At 38.6% G+C, this 21,745-nt stretch overlaps 1 protein-coding gene across 1 annotated transcript in view; it reads right to left on the bottom strand.

Moving 5' to 3' along the window:
* Nucleotides 1–21,745, bottom strand: part of Pappa2 (pappalysin 2) — a 246,201-nt gene that overhangs the window by 158,103 nt on the left and 66,353 nt on the right. The window contains exon 3 of the mRNA XM_005363933.2: nucleotides 8,180–8,325. Within this exon, the coding sequence (XP_005363990.1) occupies nucleotides 8,180–8,325 (146 nt within the window). The remainder of the gene's footprint in view (nucleotides 1–8,179; nucleotides 8,326–21,745) is intronic.

A 21,745-nucleotide genomic window follows, 5' to 3' on the forward strand; every position in this document is an offset into this window, starting at 1 on the left:
GGCGGAAACTTGTTTTTTTTTTTTCCTTTTCTCAATAAAAAAAAAATTGGGAAAAAAAAAAAAACGTGTGAAGAAGCACAGAAATTTCCGTAAATCTTTGTGGATACACAAAAAGAAAAGATAAGTTTGGAAAGCACTGCCGGAGCCAGGTAGAGTTCATCCCACCTCTTCTAAGCATGGCCAGGATTTGCCAGCTATCCAACAAGACATTTCACAGTTTTTTTCTGAGGGGTATTCTCCCATTGTCTGCCAGGCAAACCCCAGCCCTATCTGCCCTTCAGTTCTCACTTCAGTATCAGCTCTCTGGGAATACCACCCATGATGCTTTCAGAAGAGTTTGGCACTTTCTCTCAATGGGCCTCTCTAGCGCTCTGTGTTGCTCTATGACACAACAGCAAAAGCATGCGTTACATGTCTGTCCCCCACTGGTGCTATGTTCTGTCCTTGTGTTCTTCTATTTCTGTATTGCCTCAAAACAGGCTCACCAGTTGTTCTCTGAATGAATGTGTGCATGCACACATGCATGAATGAAGGGCTGTGTTTATATTAATGACACAGAAGTGCTGGCTTACCATTTAGTCAAATATGTCTTTGGGACCATGATTTTAATGTTATTTAATGATTTTAATGCCATATGTTATTTATAAAAATTTCTTACCTCCATGACCATAGAATTGGAAAGACAAAATCATAGTAGACTGTAGAACTGGTGCTGATGGCAAAGCTGGATGAACCTTGAGGCTTCCCATAGAGTGAAAATGTTGGGGGCTGTGGACCCCCAGACCCTGAATTTCCTGTAAAAAACTTGCTTGCAGTTGCTCTGAGAGAAACAACTTATTTTCCTGTGTTTGCAACTAATCTGAGCAGAAGACAAGGGAATGATTTTTGGTGGCTGCAGTGAAAGATCCCGAAAGCTGGGGCGTGGCCAGAACACTACCTGTGCTGTCCCTGAACACGATAAAGTTGGCATTCTTGGCATTCTTGTCTCAAGGATGACCCACGTCCCCAAGTCTATGTCTCTGTGTGTGTTTTTAAATCTCCAGCCTAGTTCCTGGCTCGTATACCTTTCCCTAGTACAGGCAGATGGTATATGAAAGTGTTGGTCATCAGAAACTGAATTTAGTTTTTCAACTTTAAGGATGGTGTGCTAATGTGCAGGTCACTCAGATCATCTTAAACACTGTTGCACACTGAGACAAACGTAACCCTACCTAGACTCTTGGGAAAACTATTCAGAAAATCTGCAATGTCTTCCTCTGTCATGTCATGCCAACTGTCTGCACTGGTATGTTCTTTTTAAATCACAATTATGATTGAGTGGGAAACAATAAAAATATACGCAAACAATGCGTACTCAATCAGAGCTGCGAACTAGTCAGCCTGTGTCCTGAAATGCACATTGAAAAACCATGTTTCAGGAAAGCACTCTTGTTCCTACAAGTTTTAGGAACAAAATAGAAATAGCCGTAGCTGCTTTTTTTCTTTTTATTTATTTATTTATTAAAGATTTCTGCCTCTTGCCTGCCACTGCCTCCCATTTCTCTCCCCCTCCCCCAATCAAGTCCCCCTCCCTCGTCAGCCCGAAGAGCAATCAGGGTTCCCTGCCCTGTGGGAAGTCCAAGGACCACCCACCTCCATCCATGTCTAATAAGGTGAGCATCCAAACTGCCTAGGCTCCCACAAAGCCAGTATCAACCCACCCCTGAACCCAGCAATACCACTCTTAGGAATATACCCAAGAGATGCCCTATCATACAACAAAAGTATATACTCAACTATGTTCATAGCAGCATTGTTTGTAATAGCCAGAACCTGGAAACAACCTAGATGCCCTTCAATGGAAGAATGGATGAAGTATGGAATATATACATATTAGAGTACTACTCAGCAGTAAAAAACAATGACTTCTTGAATTTTGCATGCAAATGGATGGAAATAGAAAACACTATCCTGAGTGATGTAGCTGCTTTTGCAACTCATTGTGAGTCAAAATTTCAGGCGATAAATTACAAGCATTTCTTATGTCATTACACTGAAATATCATCCCCCACTAACTAATCTACCTCTCCCTCTGTCTGTGAGCATCCACAGAACAGCTCCTGTGTGCCCAGTTTTCTCCTTATGTGTAGATGTTATAGACAAATTATTACACCTGTGTGTGTACATGTGTGCGTGCAATTCTCTGTAGGCTCATCACATGTATACAATCATATAATCACTACCACATTCAAAATATAGAGCCAGCACCATTGAAACCCTCCTCCTTGGTGGGCATGGTAGCACATGCCTTTAATCCCAGCACCACGAACTATTTCTGTAAGTCAGATTGGCCTCAAACTCAGAGATCCACCTGCCTCCACCTCCCAAGTGTTGGTATTAAAGGTGTGCGCGACCACCGAGCAGGGTAGTCCAATAATCATAAGAAATTTGCAAATTATTCAGAATGGCTGTGTCATTCTCAGTTTTCCACTAGCAAGTATGGCAGACACATCATTCATAGAGCCTCACTAGCATGTAGTATTACTATGGTAAGTTTTTATTTTAGTTCTTTAGATAGTTGTGTAGTAATACCTCATTATAGTCTTAACTTGCATTTCTCTAGTCATTAAAGAGGTGAAACTTTATTTCTTGTGATTATTCATTACCTCTGTATATCCATATACAATGTCTGTTTTTATCATACTATTGAGTTTTGGGACATGTGTGTTTGAAATAGAAGTCATTTTCCAGATGTGTGCTTTTTATTATTTTATACAAACCTGTGCTTTCTCTATGCATATTAGCAGACTCTTTGTAGGCCAAAGATATTTTTTTTTATATTGCTGGAATCTAACTGGTGAGTTTTAATTTTTCTAAACCATGCTTTTGGTATCTTATATATGCACTTTTTGCTTAGTCCTGTCCCAGTGAATTTTTGCCTATATTTTCTACTAGGTGTTCTATATTTTCTACCCTTAAGTATACGCTCTAGCTTGACTTAATTTCTCTCCTAGTTACAAAGTTCAGACTAAGGCTCATTTTCAGTTCCCTGTGGGTAGACAACTTCTCCAATAATTGAAAACAATTATTGTCTGTTAAAGCTATGTGCAGTTCTGGTTGCCCTGGAACTCACTCTGTAGGCCAGGCTGGCCTAGAATTCACAGTGATCTATCTGCCTTGCTTTGCTCCCTGAGTGTTGCGTGAATCATCACGTCCAGCCCACCACTTTCATTTTTTTTAATGATACAATAAATTTCCTATCTGTCATTATTTTTATTGACAAGTTCCTCTTTTGAGAAACTTATCAATCTCTTCTCCTGTGACTTGTTTTTTCTCTTCTAAACCTTTTGCTTTATTATTTTTTCTAATGGAAATAGAAATTTATTTTCAATTGGAAATAGTAAATTTATTTCCTGTCTTGATTTTAATACTTCCCTATGCCTTCCTCCTTTGAGATTAATTTGCTATTTTTTGCTGTCTTGATATGCAGACTTTCTTCTTTTCTAATAAACAAAGCTATAAGTTTCCCTTGCTTATGTCTCCATATGCACAATTTTGTATAACATGTTGTTATAATCATTTTATTTAGAATAGCTTTCTGTTAGCACTCTAATTTGGCCTATGGTTAATTAGAAGTATATTGCTTAATTTTAAATACTCAGGGAGGTTTCTCTTTTATTGCCTTATTATTTAAGTTCTAGCTTATTTACAATGAGATGAGAAAGAAAAGTTTTATGACTTCCATCCTCTGAAATTATCCTGTGGTCATGAACTCCTTTGATAAGTTTGCCACAGCATATGAAAAGATCATGTGTTCTGCTCTGTGTAAATACACAGTCTGATTCTGATAATTCAATCAAAGTTTTAATTATATCTGTCAAATCTCTTTATGTCTACTGAATATTTATTTGTCATATCTTTTCTTGGAAAATTACTTAAAACCACTAGCCAGGACTGTAGAATTGTCTGTTTATATAGATGAATATTTTTTCATGGCATGTTAATGGTCAAATCCAAATTCATCACAATTACTTCTTCTAATTGAATTCACTCCTTTATAAAGCTAGCCTTATTTATTTCCGATACTACCATCTAACAGTGTACTTCATTTGATATCAGAATACTGTTTTCCTTTGGATTAGTATTTGCATGGAATTTATTTTACTTCCCTTGCCTTCCCTTTAACCATTTGTGTTCTTATATTTAACATTTGTCTCTTTCTTTAGAACATCAGGTGATAGGGTTTATTGTGAGTTTGACAACCTTTTAGTCTGAACTTGGGCCTAAAGTCCATTCAATGTTTTATGTAGTCACTTTATTTGGTTTTCATTTTCAGAGGTTCCTTTCTTTTAGATATTTTAAATTTGTGTGTGTGTGTGTGTGTGTGTGTGTGTGTGTGTGTGTGTGTGTTTATTTGCAGTGAGTGTGGGTACCCACAGAGTCCAGGAGAGGGTGTCAGAATCCCAGGAACTACAGGTTGTTGATAGGACTGGACATGAGTGCTGGAAACTGGACCTGGGTCCTCTGCAGTGGAGCAGCCTGCATTCTTAACCTCTGAGCCATGACTGCAGCCACACTTTGTTCATTCATTGTTATCTTACTAATCAACCAATCTTTAGACAGAAAAAAATCTATACATTACAACATGGCTTTTAATGTTATACTTAAATAGATGTGTAAAATCAGTGCTTTTTCTGAACAAAGAGAAATGGGGGTCTTTAAATGCTTTAATTTCCTGTCCTGCTATTTTTGTCTTTTGTAATATTTTTGTTATATTTTAATTCTATATATATATAAAGGTAAAGGAATTGCTATATGCTTATGATCTTTTTATTTTCTCTAACATCATCCATTACTTTCTATATCTCTCTGTCTCTAAGCAAACTTGTTTTCCTATTGCTGCCTAACCTTTTTCAGGATGTCTTTCAGCACTGGTATAAGTTATCTCTGATTTTATTTGTCTAAAAATATTTTACATTTTCTTCATTTCAAATATTTCTGCCAAATTTAGAGTTTTAAGTTAATTATTTTCCTTAATGTTTAAATGACCTCATAATACACAGCATTTCTTGTCATGTAATTTTTACTGATGAGATATCACATGTTATTATCATACTTTTCAGTTAACAAATTTTTTTCCACTGTTTTACTTTAAGGTTTTTCTCTTTGTCTCTGGTTTTAATCATTTTTACATGGCCTAGACATAATCTTCTTTGAACCTATTTTACTGGGAATTTACAAAATATATTTGATCTGCAAATTGATAACTTTTCTCTGTTTGGAAAGTAGTCAACAATTATCTCTTTGAACACTATTTCTAGCAATTTTTAATTAAATAATCTAATCAATTAAATATTCCTCAAGATGTTTTATTATCTTTTTATCATTTTCCTCTCTAAGTTTCAATTTATAGACTTTTCTTTTAGGTCTTTAATTCTTTATCATTAGCCTTCTACTAATTTTTAAATTTGAATTACTAGTACTACTTTTTAGCTCTAAAATTTTCACTTGATGATTTCCTCTAGATTCGAGATCTCCTAACCAGACCCCTAGCTTTTGTATATTTTTACATATTATCCAATTATACATACATATATATATATATATATATATATATATATATATATATGCACATATGTATGTATGTAGTAGTCCAGTGTCTAAAATCTCTAATACCTAAATAATCTATGGGTCATACTGTCTTGTTTTTGTTGTTGAATTGATTTTATTTTCTGTCATTTCACTGTATTTCCTGAAAATATCAAATGATTTTATATTGACTGCTGGATATTGTACTTAAAATTGTATAAGGTGCTCCTGATAGTATTGTCTTCCTCGGAAGATCTTTTCCTTTGGTTGGGCAATAAGTACATAGGCAGGAGAGTTTGCTGTAAATATCAATTGAGTGTTTCTGGTTGGAATTTAAGTACAGTGTAACCAGGCCTCTCTTCACCAGTGTACAGAATCTTCACAGCTCCTTCTCCTTGATAGAACAGCAACTTCATTTCCTTTCCCTTCTGTTACGGGACTTTTGAAGCCACTGTTCTACTTTTTAATCTCTTAGAAGTCATCTTGAACTTAGTTTCTAGACCTTGGCTCCAAGAATGCATACTTAAATAATTAGCAAATATTCTGAGAGAAAAATCAGGCCCACTTCCGAGCTTTCTGTTTTCCTGGGTCTTGGGCCTGAATTCTGTCTTGCTGGTGACTCTGAAGCAAACTCCAGGTCTGATATCATCAAGCAGTTAATGTTTAAGTATCTTATCTACTTTTGCATTATTGAATGAATCTTAACTATGTTTTCATATCTAATAAAATTAAAAGATATTCAATAGTCTACTCCATCCCAACAATTCTTGTCAAATGGGCAGATTTATTCCCATAAGGACAAAAAGAATCACTTTTTGAGATTTGAGATTGAGAGCCAGTGCCTGCTGAGTGTACCTTGTTGCTAGAGCCCTTTACACATCTGTCAAACCAGTGACAGTGCTCTGTGGCCTCTCTGCTACTGTTATTTAGATGAAGCACTTCAAATCACTCCAACTCACTATTGACTGGATTATTTGACTAGCACAATCCACTGTACATTCACTGTCACAGCAAGGTTACAATAGTTCACACTGGCTTTCATGAAGAACACAGTGTCCCTCCAGTTTATTTAGCCATCCTGGAAATGTGACTTAAACCTGTCTGAATTTCCTAGAGTCTCCTTGAGAGTCTGAAATAAGCAAGAGACCTGCCTGCTTCCTGACACAGCACTACCAAACATGTTTGAACATCTTGGTAATATTTTTTCTTTTAGGCCCATCTAAGACTAAAAATGGATCCAGCAAATTGGACCTTACCTGAGCAATTTATTTGCATGCAGGGTTATTTGGTATGTACTCACTCATAAGTGGATTCTAGACATAAATAAAGGTTAGTGAGCCTATAATTTGTGATCTTAGAGAAGCTAAATAAGAAGGTGAACCCAAAGAAAAACATATAGTTATCCTCCAAGATATTGGAAGTAGACAAGATTGCCGGGCAAAAATTGGGATCTTGGGGGTGGGGGGGGTGGGGGTAAGGGAAGATGGGGAGAAAAAAGTGAGGAGGGGAGGATGGGGAGACCCTGGGGGAATGGGATGGTTGGGATGGAGGAAGGATGGATATTGGAGCAGGGAAGAAGATATCTTTATTAAGGGAGCCATTTTAGGGTTGGCAAGAGACTTGACTCTAGAGGGGTTCCCAGGTATCCATGAAGATATCCCCAGCTAGTTCCTTGGGCAGCTGAGGAGAGGGAGCCTGAAATGGCCCTATCCTATAGCCATACTGATGAATATCTTGCAGTTTAGTTTTTAGGTTTTCTTAATTTTATTTGTTTTTTTGAAATTGGATCTCACCCTGTAGTCCAAGGTAAAATTGAAATAGTGATATTTCATATTTCTTGTCTAAACCATCCATGCCTGACATTGTACAAGCCCTCTTTTTTTAGAATATATAAAGTTAGCTCTTTGGCAATTCTGTACCTGTATAGGCTACATCCTAGCTACTTACTCCCCATACTCTTTCTTAAATCCCTCAGATCCCTAATAGCCCCACCAACTACATGTCCCTATCCCAGACTCATGACTGTTTTTGACCCATTTATCTTAACCATGGTTACCTATGTAACCATTGGATTGTGACTACCCTTTGGAGCCTGGTTGTATCACCAGTAAATATACAACTGAAGGCAATGACTCACCTTTCCCTGAATCTATCTAAGAGTGAAAGATAGAACCCCCTGAATTCTTCTTCTGGACTTGTATGGCTGTTGTGAGCCCGTTCTTATTCAGATTCAATGCAGTCATCAGTAGTGGCTGAAAGTTCATGAATGCACTGTGATCTTTCATATAACATTTTATTTGGTGATACAAGCTCTGTAAGTAGCCCAGGCTTGCCCTTGAAATGTGATGATTTTGAACCAATATCCTTAGCAATTAGTAAAGGCCCATGCCATCAGGAATGGCCTATCTCTAGATTATAGAGTCAGTTTAGAGCATTTGATCTAGAACCTCTTAGTTTTTGCTCTGAAATATTTTTATAGACTCACCCAACTGTCATTCTCAACGTAAAGCAGTTCATTCACTGACTACGTATTTCTTGCCGCCCTCAACTCACTGTCACAAACCCTTTTCAAATATCCTTGCTTTTATCCGTCATAGTTCATGTCACTTACCCAAGTGACTGACGGCTTCTTTGTCCCAAGGCCATGTGGCAGCACCCGCAAGTTCCTCCCGAACTGAGCTGGCGAAGTAGACATTGAGGAAATGAGTACTGTTGAGGTGCAAGGCCTCCTTCAGCTCCTTTACACTCATGTACGCTCTGGGGAGCAAGACAAAGAGAGAACGTCATACCAAAGGGCAGATGATGGCAGGGACTGATTTGATTATTATCATGGTGTTTCCAGTTGCCAAAAGGACACCAGTATACATTTGAGATACCATTGCCATTAAGTAAAATCCTACTGCTTTGAAAACACACAATATCTGCATGAAGCCTCTATGTTGACACTATTTTCATTTCTTCAATTTCACTGGAATTAATTCTTCAAGATAAACACACTGATGCTGATAGTTCTTTGCTTTGAGAGTTATGCCCTGGATGGTGAAGAAGTCCTTGAACCTCTGAGCCTTGCATAGGTGTCTCCAGGCTGCCTGGTCCTCATGGTGGCAGGAAGTTCAGTTATGTATGTTTCGGCATATGTTTATAGCAACCATAATTATTTAAAGGAAAAAGTGTAAAAGTGACAAGAAAGTTTAAGAAGTAAAAGTTAAAAGAATTTTAAGGATAGAAGACATCATAAAGCTTCTATAAATGATAGTGTGTATTAATTTCTCTTTTGTGTCCCTTAATCAATAGAATTGAATCCCCCTCTCTACTCCTATATCTTTATGATAATAATGGGTTATCCAACTGATGCCCATACTGGACAGTTTTAGTCAATCTGACAAAAAAAAAAAACAGAAAGAACCTCAATTAATAAAATGACTCCGTAAGATTCAGCTGTAGGCAGTCTGTAGAGCATTTTCTTAATTAGTAATAAATGGGAATGGTGCCAGGCCACTGTGGGTGGTGCAAGCTCTGGGCTCACAGTCTAGGTTCTATAAGTGGGCTGAGTGAATCATGGGGAGCAAGCCCATAAGCAGCACTCCTCCATGGCTTCTGCATCAGCTCCTGCCTCCAGGTCCCTGCTTTGAGTTCCTGCCCTGCTGCATGTGACGATGAGTTGTGATACAGAAGTGTGAGCAAACTAAACCCTTTCCCCCCAAGTTGCTTTTGGTCATGGTATTTCATCACAACAATAGAAACCCTAACTAAGACACTGAATTCAAATCACTAAACAATATTATATATGTATGTGCACACAGAATTGAAGGTCTGTTAAAACATGACTCCCAAACATCATATTATTGATGTAACTCTTAGTTGTTACTCAAGGGTAGAATGTAGTTCCCTATTGATGAAGGCACCACACACCTATGACATACAACTTGGAAGAGTCAAGTTGAATCTGCACTGAAAGCCTCTTCCCTCTGGTCTAGCTTCCATGGTTCCAGACTACTATGCAAACTGCCAAGGAAATGAAGCAATTAAACTAATGGTTCTTACCTTCCTAATGCTGTGACAATTTAATACAGTTCTTCATGTTGTGGTGATCCCCAACCATAAAATTATTTTTGTTGCTACTTCATAATTGCAATTTTGTTACAGTTATTAATTAAGATAATATCCATGCTTTCTGATGGTCTTGCGTGATCCCTGTGAAAGGGTCATTCAACCCCCAAGGGAACATGACACACAAGTTGAGTCACTGAATTAAATAGTCCTACCAAGCTGCAACATTGCAGCAACTACCAGCATGGCAAGATATACAAAATGGCACAAGAAGAGTCACTTAAATATCAGTGGCAATCAACAGCTGTCTAATTGAACTTCCAGAGGGAAATTATTCTTGGTACTGGAAATTTAGCGAGCTTCCCTGGGTCTGTTAAGTTCATAGATCTTAGAAAAGAATCTACTATCACCATGTTCTAAAACTCCTTACGATGTCCTAAATCTTATCCTTATACCCATAGATAAGTGTAGCTACCATTTTTGTCAAAGCAGCTCTTCGTTACAGTCAATGGAGACCATCCCCCAAACCACAAGTGATCACAATGTAGAGATTAATTCATGGTATAGGCCACTTCCAAGGCATGCATGTACATCACAACTCCTGCATTTAGGGATCAAGGGACACTACAGACAAGAGGAATGGAAAGACTTTAAGAGGCAGAGCCAAAGGGAGTTATTGTGATAGTGTGTCTCCTAGAAATGTCAGAAAAGCTACACACATGTAGACTGTAACAAGGATGACATGAATAGTCATGTCAATATGGACAAGGGTCAGGGATGAGGGGTAGGGTAGGCAGAAACTCACTAGGCTTCAACCATTATATAAAAAACTACAAGCAACTTAGGATGGCTGAGAGCAAGAGAAATAGCCTTCCTGGGGAAGGGCACACCAATCCAATACCAAATGGACAGATCTGAAAACATACATACAAACAACATTATACACAATGAGCGTGTTGTAATTATGTAATTTAAGGAGGAGAAACTAAGCCAGAACTCAGTAGTCCTTAAACTTAATGCGTACTTCCTACAGTGGTCATGTTGTGCCATCCCCCAAAGAGAAAGAGCTAAAGTCAACTTTTCACAGCTAAAGTCAGGCAGACATAGGTATTGAATTTCTTTAGGATTATGTTTCATGGCTGCTATTCTACTAGACAAGCCCATAGGCATTCAAAACTCCCAACTCACATTAGGACAGCATGTCCCTTCTTCTATTGTTTGCAATGCTTCCAGCCATGCTCCTCACACCATTTAGTTAACCCATGTGTAGAATGTGCTGGCAAGAAACACTCAGAAAATGGAAATCCCAAAGATAATTTTTTGTATTTCTTGGAACAGAACTAAAACAAGGAATGAAAGCAAAGAAATAAAATGGTCTTGCTGTAGAGCTTAAGATGCTTTGGAGAATGGGGTTTTTTAAATAGTGCTTTTACTCCCTTGCGATATATTGGAAAAATAGTTTTCAACTACAAGACATCATCCAGGCTCCATGAGGTGGTGTTGGATGTGATCAGAGGGATATTCCTTCAGCTGCTTTCCTGGAGACGCAATGATTTGGGCTCTTGCCTGGTTTTCCCTGGACTTAGTCATATTTCCTTTGTTTTTCTTGTTTATTAAAATAATTGCATTATGTTTTTACTGATGGTTGAGGTGATGATGACATCACATAAATTTTCCATGTGGCAATGTTTCAGTAAGTGGGGGGGGTGTGGAAGAAGAGAAGAAACTAGAGAAGGAGAGGGAAGGGTAGGATTAAAGACAACCTACGAAAAGAACGGGGTACCCAGGATAAGCTCTTGTTCTGATTTCCTTTTGGGTTTCCCGTAAAACTGGGACATGATACTTAAACAATTTGCTCTCTTTTTTACTTATTCACTTTGCCTAAATTCCCCTATTCCTGGCATGAATTCCTTGGGCTATCTGTGTGTTGCTGGCCTCTCTGTCTTCCATTTGCCAGTCTTGGCTACCACCCATCTGTCCTAGAACAACCCAACAGTTCTATTCATTTCTCCTGAGCATCCTCCAAAAGGCCTCTTTCCCCTCCAGCAGCAGCATCAGGGGTTGGTTGTACTCATTTCCCTTTCCTCCTTGCCTAATTCTTTCCCGCTCATAAATTACTCTTCCAAATACGAATGTTGATGTCATGCTAACGGCAAATGGGGTGTGGTAACTCAGATTCCCGCACTCCACAGAAATATAGATAGAGGTCAGTAAGTCTAAGGGATAATAGATTTTTAAAAATCTAGAAACAGTTGGAAACAGCCCCTAATTGAACTGATAAGAGAAACACTTACTTTGCTGGGAAAGACTGTTGTCCTGATCTACATCTAAACCAAAGAGAGTCAAAGTGTGGAAGTCAGTGTGCCTGTTTCCTATGTATGATGTTTGTTTTCTATAGCATGTACAACAGTTTAAAAGTTCCTCAGTGCTAACAAAGATAAATGTCTTAGCTTCTGGACTAACTAATGTGCCCAGGACTTGGCTCAGATTTTACAATCTATCACTGGATGTAGTTCATAAATTCAAAGCTGAACTTCTTACTACAGAAGTGATTTACTAAGAGATAAATGATATTGGTGACCAGGATTATCCAGGAGGCTCCCACAACATTATCAACCATTGCTGTTGTCTTTGGTTGCCTCCATGAGGTTGAAGGTACAAGGCCATGCACCCAGATGATCCATGCTGAATGTGATCTAAAAGCCTACTTTGTAAGGATGAACCTCACAGTACTAGAAGGTGCCATGCAAATGTCAAAAAAGAAGACCAATGGTTTTACCCAGTTATATGCTTATGAGCTGCAAAAATGACCAATGCATCACAATATCCCTAAGGGTGCAATAGTGGCATGAGTACCTTGGTGGTAACCAACAGCTCTCCAATTGGACTTAAGGCTCACTCAACAAGAAGAAAATCTTGTCTGGTACAAGAAACCTAACCAACTCCCTGGGGCTAGTGGTCAGGGTTCTTGGAGGAAAACCTACAACAACCACTTTACTAAGCCAGCACAATTCCTAGCTACATTTTAAATATTTTTTTCTTACACCCACAGATAAATATAAGTCTCACACTTCATCAAAGAATCTTCTTTTTGTGACAGATGGAGACCATTACAGAAAACCACAAATAACTAAAAAGCAGAGAGAAAGTGATAATGTGGTACCCAGCCCACAACCCCTGTACTTAAAGCTTGGAGATCATAGCAAACAAGGAGGCTGAAAGATTGTAAGACACAGAGACACAGGAAAATGGCCTCGAGATTGTGTCTAGAAATATCAGAGAAGAAATAGCCATGTAGAGATATCAACATGGCTGCTTCAACAAAACCTAAATAAGGATGACACTATAGACTAACATGGAAGGAGGAAATCTCATGGGACTCTAAGCTTAGACAAAGAACTAGAGGCAACAACAGAATGCTGAAAGCCAGAGAAATAGTCTTTTCCAGGGAAGATCCCACACACATACACTGGCTATCTGATACCAAATAGTCAGCTCTGAAAACATTTACCTACAAGTAATATTGTACAGACTAAGAAAATTCTATTTATATATTTAGAATATATATTATAGGAACATATATATTATAGGAACATGTACACGTATATTTTTATTTATATATCAAAAATTAAAGATAAAGAGGCCATGAATTTGAAAGGGGGGATAAATTGGAGTGTTAGAAAGGAGGGAAGGGAAGTAGAAAAGTTATACAGTTATACAATTATACCATAATTAAATACATTTTAAGGAGCTAAATGAATTTAATATTTGAAAGAAGGTAAAATGATGTAATTACAAGAAAATACAAAAGGTTCATAAATCAATCTGAACTGTGTGTTAAAAAAAATAAACTGCATTTACTTGCTTGGTTTCTGCCAGAATCTACCTTTACCTACATTCTCCATGCTCTAGATAAAGACATCTAACAGGTGAAGCAGTGCAAGCCAGAAATCCCAGCTTTTGAGAAACAGAAGCAGGAGAATCTCATTTGAGGTCTCCTGAGCTACATACATTATAAAAAACTGACATATTAAGAAGCAAAATATGAAGATACAGCAGACAACTGTTCACAGCCTCTCTTCCCACAGTCAACATGAACCTCTCTGGAAGAGGAGGACTGTACACAGGAAAGAAGAAAATCTCCGTCCCGGAATAAAACACAAATGTCCCAAGGACTCTCAGACGATCCTCTTGAGAAAGAACTTGTGCAAATCTTGGATTTGGGGATGTAGATAAGTCTAAACCTTCCTGTCATTCAGTCTTCTCCTGGAACATTTAGGCCCTTGAAGTATCAACTAGCATTTCCCCAGCAAATTAGCACAATTACAGTGAGTTTTCTGTCCTGTCAAGTTTCTTCTGTTCTTAGGTACCCATCATGGCAACCACATCTTTTTCTCATTTGTTCATGACCTCATCTCCCGCTACTCTAAAATCAGGGGGTGGGGACAGCATCTGGATCAGTCTTCCCTTTGTCTCCACTCCTCTTCATGCTAGGGAATGTCAACATTTATATGAAACATCCACAGAAAACGAGGTATAATTCTTGACTTCCTCTCCCCTCATGGCATAAGCTCCGTTCTCCTTTGGCTATCCTTTCCCATTACCTCCTTTTTTTAGATTATTTTTTTAAAAAAATGTTAGCCTCATCTAAATCATTCACCTCTCCATACTTTCATTTGTTTATAAATGTCCCTTGTCTAGGAGTATTCATATTTTAATATTCCACCTAGTCCTAAAATAGCCAATATTTTATTCAATGGACTTAGTAGTTGATCAGACCTTTCCCTTTGATAGTAGGATGGAGGTCACTCACGAACTCCATCACACCCACATGCACCCACACCCACACTTAAACTCATTTTCTACCTCACTGATGTTGATTCACTTTGAGCCCACAGGATGAGGCTTTCTGAGTAAATTCTATGATGTGGGATTCCCCTCTGTATGCTGTGAATATAATTGGTTAATAAAGAAACTGCTTTGGGCCTATAGCAGAGCTATAGGGGAACAGAGCTAGGTGGGGGAAACGAAAGTGAATGCTGGGAGAAAGGAGGCAGAGTCAGAAAGAAGCCATGTAGCCCCACTGGAGCGGGATGGAATTTTACCCAGTAAGCCACAGCCACTTAGCAATACACAGAGTACTAGAAATGGTTTAAATTCAAGATATAAGAGTTAGCCAATAATAAGCTAGAGCTAATGGGCCAAACAGTGGTTTAATTAATACAGAATCTGTGTGTTTATTTCAGGGCTAAGCGGCCAGGAACCAACAAGTGGCTTTCTCCTCCAACAACTATAGCTAACACCCTTTCTTTTGCCTTCTTCCTTTCCAATTCAGATTTCCTAAGAAAAGTATTTATTCATCTTCCATTCACCCATGTACCCAATAATTTAATTATAACTGGCTCTCATCTACATAACATTATCAGAATTGCTTTTTTAAAGTTGTCAATGGCATCTTTACTTCCTCCCCACAACACTGAAAATAAATCCAGCACTGTGGTATTGGAACCCCTTGTTGCACTTTGTATTGCTGCTTCTGATTTAAGCCCTCTACTTCATTTACTTGATAGCAATGTATTTTCTTCTCCCTCCTCCTGTTTTCTGACCAATCCCCTTTCTGTCTCCATGGTGTGGTGTAGGGATTCTTCTGTCTATGCGTTGCTTTCATTGGTTGAATAAAAAAAACTGCCTTGGCCTTTTGATAGGGCAGCACTTAGGTAGGTGGAATAAACAGAACTGAATGCTGAGAAGGACAGACAGGCAGAAGCCATGAATCTCCTGCCTGTGATGGATGTAGGTTAGAATCTTGCCAGTAAGTCATAATCACGTGGAGATACACAGATTTAGAAATGGGTTAATAAAGATGTGAGAGTTAGCCAATAGGAGGCTAGAGATAAAGGGCCAGGCAGTGTTTAAGTGAATACAATTTCTATGTGATTATTTCAGGTGTAAGCTAGCTGGGCAGCCAGGACGAAACAAAGGGCGACCTTCCTCATACTACAGTGGTGATTTCCTCTTCCTGCTTCTAATTTTTCTCAATTATTCTGCCCATACTTCACTCACTCTCCCTGTTATCTTGGAAACTCTATACTCTTAAGCTTTCAAGCACCACCAATGTCAAGATGATTCCCACATTATCTGTTTAGCTGCTCATACATTTTCTCCCAAGGTCATAGCAATGCATTCCTCTAGAAAGTGGGCATCTAGCCTTAGTTTACCCACAGACATCTTGGAAGCAGCATATGAATGTGGAAAGTAACCCTTTAATAGCACAAAAGAAATAAATGCGTCTGAACTAGTGGAGGCACTGTCGGGGAAGTTGTAGAACCTTTAGGAGGTGGAGTCTACTGGGGACAAGAATTCAAATCTAAGGACGTTTTTTTCTCTGTGTATGGATTTGCCAGAAGGTTATATTTTTGGTTACATACAAAAGACGTGGGTAACCTGGCTTAAGAGTGACTTAAATTCTTACCCTACTCTCAATATCCAATAATTTAGAGAGTGGAAAACACACGCACAAGTGTGAATGAAAGCAGTGTGTCATGTGCTGGTATGGGGCAGGCAGAGACCAAAGGAAAAGAAAAAAAGAAAATAGACTAACAAACAGACAGACAGACAGACACACACACACACACACACACACACACACACACAACCAATGACCATTGAACAGTGGATCCCTGGTAAAAATCTGGCATTCCACAAGACAAGAATCTTAGGTCACTTGCCATATAGGTACTAGGAAAGGCTCATCTTTCCTCAGTAACCAACACCAATAGGCATAACAAACCATTTTTAAAAGACTGCTGCCCAATATAGATTCTCTAGAGGAGAAGATTCTTCCCTGCAGGTCACAGTCTGAGAAGCCATGGCAAGCGTTATAGTCTGAGAAGCCATGGCAAGCGTTATAGTTTGAGAAGCCATGGCAAGCATTATGGAACTGCCATCTGAATCCATGAAGAACACCTCTAACTAGAAGTGGAAAACCCTGAGTCAGAATGACATGTTCCACACAGTGGAAAGCTTTGACCCACAGTCCCAAGTCAGTCTTAGTAGCTCCCAGAAAACGGGTAAGCACTGGCAAGTGCTTAAACATACCAGGACCTCTATTTGCCAGTCCCTAGAGGTGGAAATCACCTTTAGTTGTAACACTCACTGCCAAGACCATAAACTACACACCCTGCGGTTGTAAGGCAAACCCCAAAGATCAACACAAACCATCCGCTCTCCTTGGAAGACAATCTGAACTCATACACACTCAAGTGACCATACAGATAGTGTGTACCTGTGCACACATGAATGACTACATAGATAGTCTGTATCTGCTCTTATGTGCAAGATTGCCACGCAGAGACAGTCTGAATTTTCACACACACAGTAACCAAATAGAGACATCTCTACATCTATGCACAAATGATGTGGTTTGGATGTGAAATGCCCCCATAGGGACACGTGTTTGAGGTGCTGTCGGGGAAGTTGTAGAACCTTTAGAAGGTGGAGTCTTGTAAGAATTAGAGGACTAGGGACAGGAATTCAAGTTTATAGCTCAACCCTGCTTCTTGCTCACTCCCTGCTTCCAGATTACCAATGCATTATGACTGTTCCTTCTGCCATGCCTTCCTGCTGGAACTATAAATAAAAGTAAGCTCTTTCTTAAATTTCTTCTTGTTGGGCATTTGATCACAGCAATGAAAAGAGTAACTAATGCAACACACAAGAAACATCATGGAGGATTCTGGTTCTGTGCACATGTGAGAGACTGCCATTCAGTTACTACCCACTCATAGAATATCTACCCTTGTGCACACATGAGTGACCTCATGAAGACACTCTGCACTTGTGAATATGCAAGTCACCACGTAGAGACAGGCTATTTTTTTCTGTGGACATTTGAATGACATTAGGGACAATTAGAACCTGCGCATTCATGAATGACTACATAGAGACAGTATGTGCTAGTACACATGTTAATGACTATAAAGTCTTCAGTTTTATACACACAGGATCTGCACAGAAGCGGCAGTCTGTACCTATATGCAAATGAAACCCTGCCATATAGAGACAGACTGTATCTATATACATGTAAGTGACAGCACAAAGACTGTCTATGCCTATTAACACTGGAGTAACCTCACAGAGACCATCTGTCCCTGCGTGCATGTGAATCACCTCACTGATGTCTAGGTACATAGCAATAATCATTTAGAGACAGTCTGTCTCTGTGAATATGCTAATGACGTCATAGAGACAGACAGTCTACCTGTACACATGGAAGGGGCATTCACAGACAATCTGCATTTTCACACTTGATAGTGAGCTTATAGATGTAATCTGCACTAGCAAACTGAACAGGTAACTCTCAAGTGATAAAGTAAAAACTAGCCAATAAACAAAAATATTCAACATATTTCACCAGCAGGGAAATAAAAATTAAAGCAACACTGAGGTCTGCGAAGTTGCCCAATCAGTAAAATGCTTGCCTCAAATCATAGGGACCTGTGTTCAGTTTCTAGAACCCATATAAAATAAAGCTGGTAATATGGTTTGTGTTTGTAATCCTAGTACTCAACAGGCAGAAACAGGTGGATTCCTGACCAGCCAATCATGCTTACAGGAGATATACTCCTCCTAGAAGTCATAGGTGCCAAATAAAAAGCCCAATACCAAGGGTGACATACCCCCCTCCAGCTGTTGGTATGGGTGTCCCAGAGACCCTCAAAGAATTACAGATTGTTACTATTGGTCTTGGTTGCTGCAATAACTTGTTAATAAGACACCACATAGTATCACAGTCACACTCCTTCCCAACCCCCAAGAGCCCAGAGAATATATTAAAGAGTAGTGGGCAGAAATACAGTAAATTTTAGAAGTCAGAAAGGAATAGTGTAAAACTATGTCTTCTGATGGGAGCATGGCAACCACAAACTCACAGCAGCTGTGGTTGCCCACACAAGACCAGCACGAGATCGAGCCAATGAACTCTCCAGCATGAAGGAGAGAAGGTTCCAAGGACCCATCCCTAGGTTAGATGGTTGCTAGGAGAGAGCTGGGTTTCTTTAGAAATGCCTTCTGTGGTAGGTCTCCCTGCTGCAGTGAACAACCCAAAACCTATGCCTACATAGGCAGCACAGTTTGGACCAAGCACGTTATAAAGAAATAAAGAAAAAAGAACATAGAGTTACAGGTTAGGAGGTTGACAGGTTTGGGGTGGACCTAGGAGGAGTTGGGGGAAGAATGGGGTGTGTATATGATCAAAATACATTTGCAACTTGATATGTCATGTTTTGATTGATACGCCTAAGAGGCTTGCCCCTTTCTGAAGGAAAAGGAAAGAGGAGTGGATTTTGGGGAGAAAGGAGGTGGTTGGGTTGGGGGGAACTGGGGTAGAGAATGAAGGGGGAACTTCTGTCAGGATGTAATATATGAAACAAAAATAAACAAATAAATAATTGCATACTTGCACAAAATTGTCAAATGAATAATAAATATACTTTAAAATTTAAGAAACGATAAAGTGGTGTAATAACTTGATTGTCTGTTTTTCTCGCTAAATAAAAATACCTGGTAACATGGGACAATTGCAATTCTCTGATGAAAGAAACTGACAATGTTTACAATAGCCAAGACTGGTAACAGTAGACTAGATTTCTAGTACATTTCCAAAGAGAAGGTATGACTTCAGAGCCTAGAACTCTCCAGGAGAAAGTCACTCTTTGTAAGTGGAAGGGTAAATCTTAAAAATCAATTTTGTCTTAGATCATCCCAACAAAGTTGGAAAGTAGATTAAAATATCAAAAGAGAAAAAGAGTCAAGTGTTAGACGGAAACTCCTGGACTAAATTTAATAAGAATACATGTAGACTTTGGAAAGAAAGAGCTCATAAAACTATAAAAAAATAAGGTCAAGAATAAAGCCAGGAACTGGTATAAACATGAAAAAATGTAGCGTGACAAATAAAATCTTTATTTCTTAGAATATTAATTAAAATGCAAAAAATATAATGAGAAAGCAAAAATATAAAACTTCTGAACTCTTGAAAGTATGCGTTGTTACCAATGTAAATAATCATTAAAGTATATTCAACAATCCGTTAATCTGATGTCCATTTATTTGCTTTTAACTAACAATAATCACAATTAATTTTGTCCCAAGTATATGTAATATACTCTCTACATAATTTACCATGTAAAGCTCACAGTGACTTTATGAGGTTAGCACAATAATTTCACTTTACAGATAAGAAATATATTAAGATAAGGCTTGTGGAAAATTCAATGTTACCCCAAAACTACATATTTGGAAGAAAAAAATCAAACACAAATATCTCTTACTATAAAGCATGCTCTCATCTTGATTTTTTTATTATTATCTGTGAGTTACTCACTATGTCAGGTCCTGATGATGAACTATATAATAAATTATAATATAATATGTAAAATATATATTATACTTTCAAGAAGTTTAATATACCATGACAATCATGTAAACAAATCACTAAAATGCACAGTAATTGGCACCATACTAAGTATGCACACACAATTACATGCAGGAATGTAGGATGAAGTAAACTTTGCTTGGAGAGTGGGGTGTGGGTAAAGTATGGTAGAGGGTGGTACATGTTATGAATTAGCTTGAGCTTTTCTCCCTCAATCTCCTTCTTGATATGGGTTTCCATTCTGTATGCTGTGAATATGTTTTATTATCATTGGGTAGTAAAGAAGTTGTTTTGGTCTATGGCAGGGCAGAATATAGCTAGGTGTGGAAACTAAACTGAATGCAGGGAGAAAAAAGGCAGGAGTCAGGCAGATGCCCTGCGGCTGCTAAAGGAGAAAGACACTAGACCCTTACCAGTAAGTCGCAGATTAATAGAAATGGGTTAACTTAGAATATAAGAGCTTGCCAGGTGGTGGTGGCTCATGCCTTTAATCCCACTTGGGAGGCAGAAACAGGCAGATCTCTGTGATTTCAAGGCCAGCCAGGTCTATAAGAGTTATTTCCAGGACAGGCTCCAAAGCTACAGAGAAACCCTGTCTCCAAAAACAAAACAAAAAAAAAAAAAGAAAGAAAGAAAGAGAAAAAGCATAGCTAGGAATATGCCTGAGCCATTAGCCAAACAATGTTGTAATTAATATAGATTTTTGTGTGTGTGGGTGGCTGGGAAACCAAAGTACAGTTTCTGTTTATACCTCCTAGTGTGTCCCACTGTCCTGTAGATCATAAGTGGTAAATTTGGTACTTGTCTGCTTTATTTTTATGTAGGGGTGTCAAAGGGGTGCAGATTCTACCAATACCAATCACCATGACCATTGTTAGAGCTAGAAGAAAGGCAGGGGTTGAAGGCCTTATCTTAATTTCTCTGACTGAAAATAATCAGGACAACAGTATTCTGACATCTTCTACTAACAGTATAGTACCTGAGATGCAAGTTTTAAAACCAACACACTTACTGCCTGGATCTAGTAGACACAGCATGACTTGTTGACGCCAAGAGTATCTTTCTGAGTTTTCGACAGCAGCTGGAGATTCCTTGGAACAAGTACTAGCAGATATCCAGGGTGCCCTCCCTATCTGTGTCCTGAGCAGCAGCTCTAAGCATACACCAGCTCCCACAGATCCCCAAGCACTGATATTCCTGATACCCAAACAGAACTCCAGCACTGCATGCTTCTCAAAAATGGCTTAAGTGACACAATTTTTGCATTTAATTCCTTGTTGCTGTTGCTGCTGCTGCTGCAATGCTTACAGTGGTTTCTGATTTCTATAATCTTGACTAGCTCAGAGATTATATTTCAGCTAATTGGATCTCGAGGTAGAAAAGTCAAAGGAGACATATTCAGTTCCTATCGTCACATGACTAAAGGAAACTAGAAACTCTAGTTAGTTGAAGAAATAGTTCAAGATCTACATTTCAATGAGTTAGTTTCCTGAACCATGAAAAAGTATTCCCAAATCCAAAAGGACCCACTTTAATGACTTTGCAATCATCACTACCCTTTTGTTGCTGATGGAGTGGAAGACGGTAAAATGTTTTAACTTCCTGTAGCCAGAAAAGGAAAGACTTAAATATTACTATTCAGAGAAGAAAATGTCAGTTTTGAGAAAGGTTTTCATAATATTGTGTTATATA

Source organism: Microtus ochrogaster (genome assembly GCF_000317375.1).
Source record: "Microtus ochrogaster isolate Prairie Vole_2 chromosome 6 unlocalized genomic scaffold, MicOch1.0 chr6_random_2, whole genome shotgun sequence".
In the NCBI taxonomy this organism is placed as follows: domain Eukaryota; kingdom Metazoa; phylum Chordata; class Mammalia; order Rodentia; family Cricetidae; genus Microtus; species Microtus ochrogaster.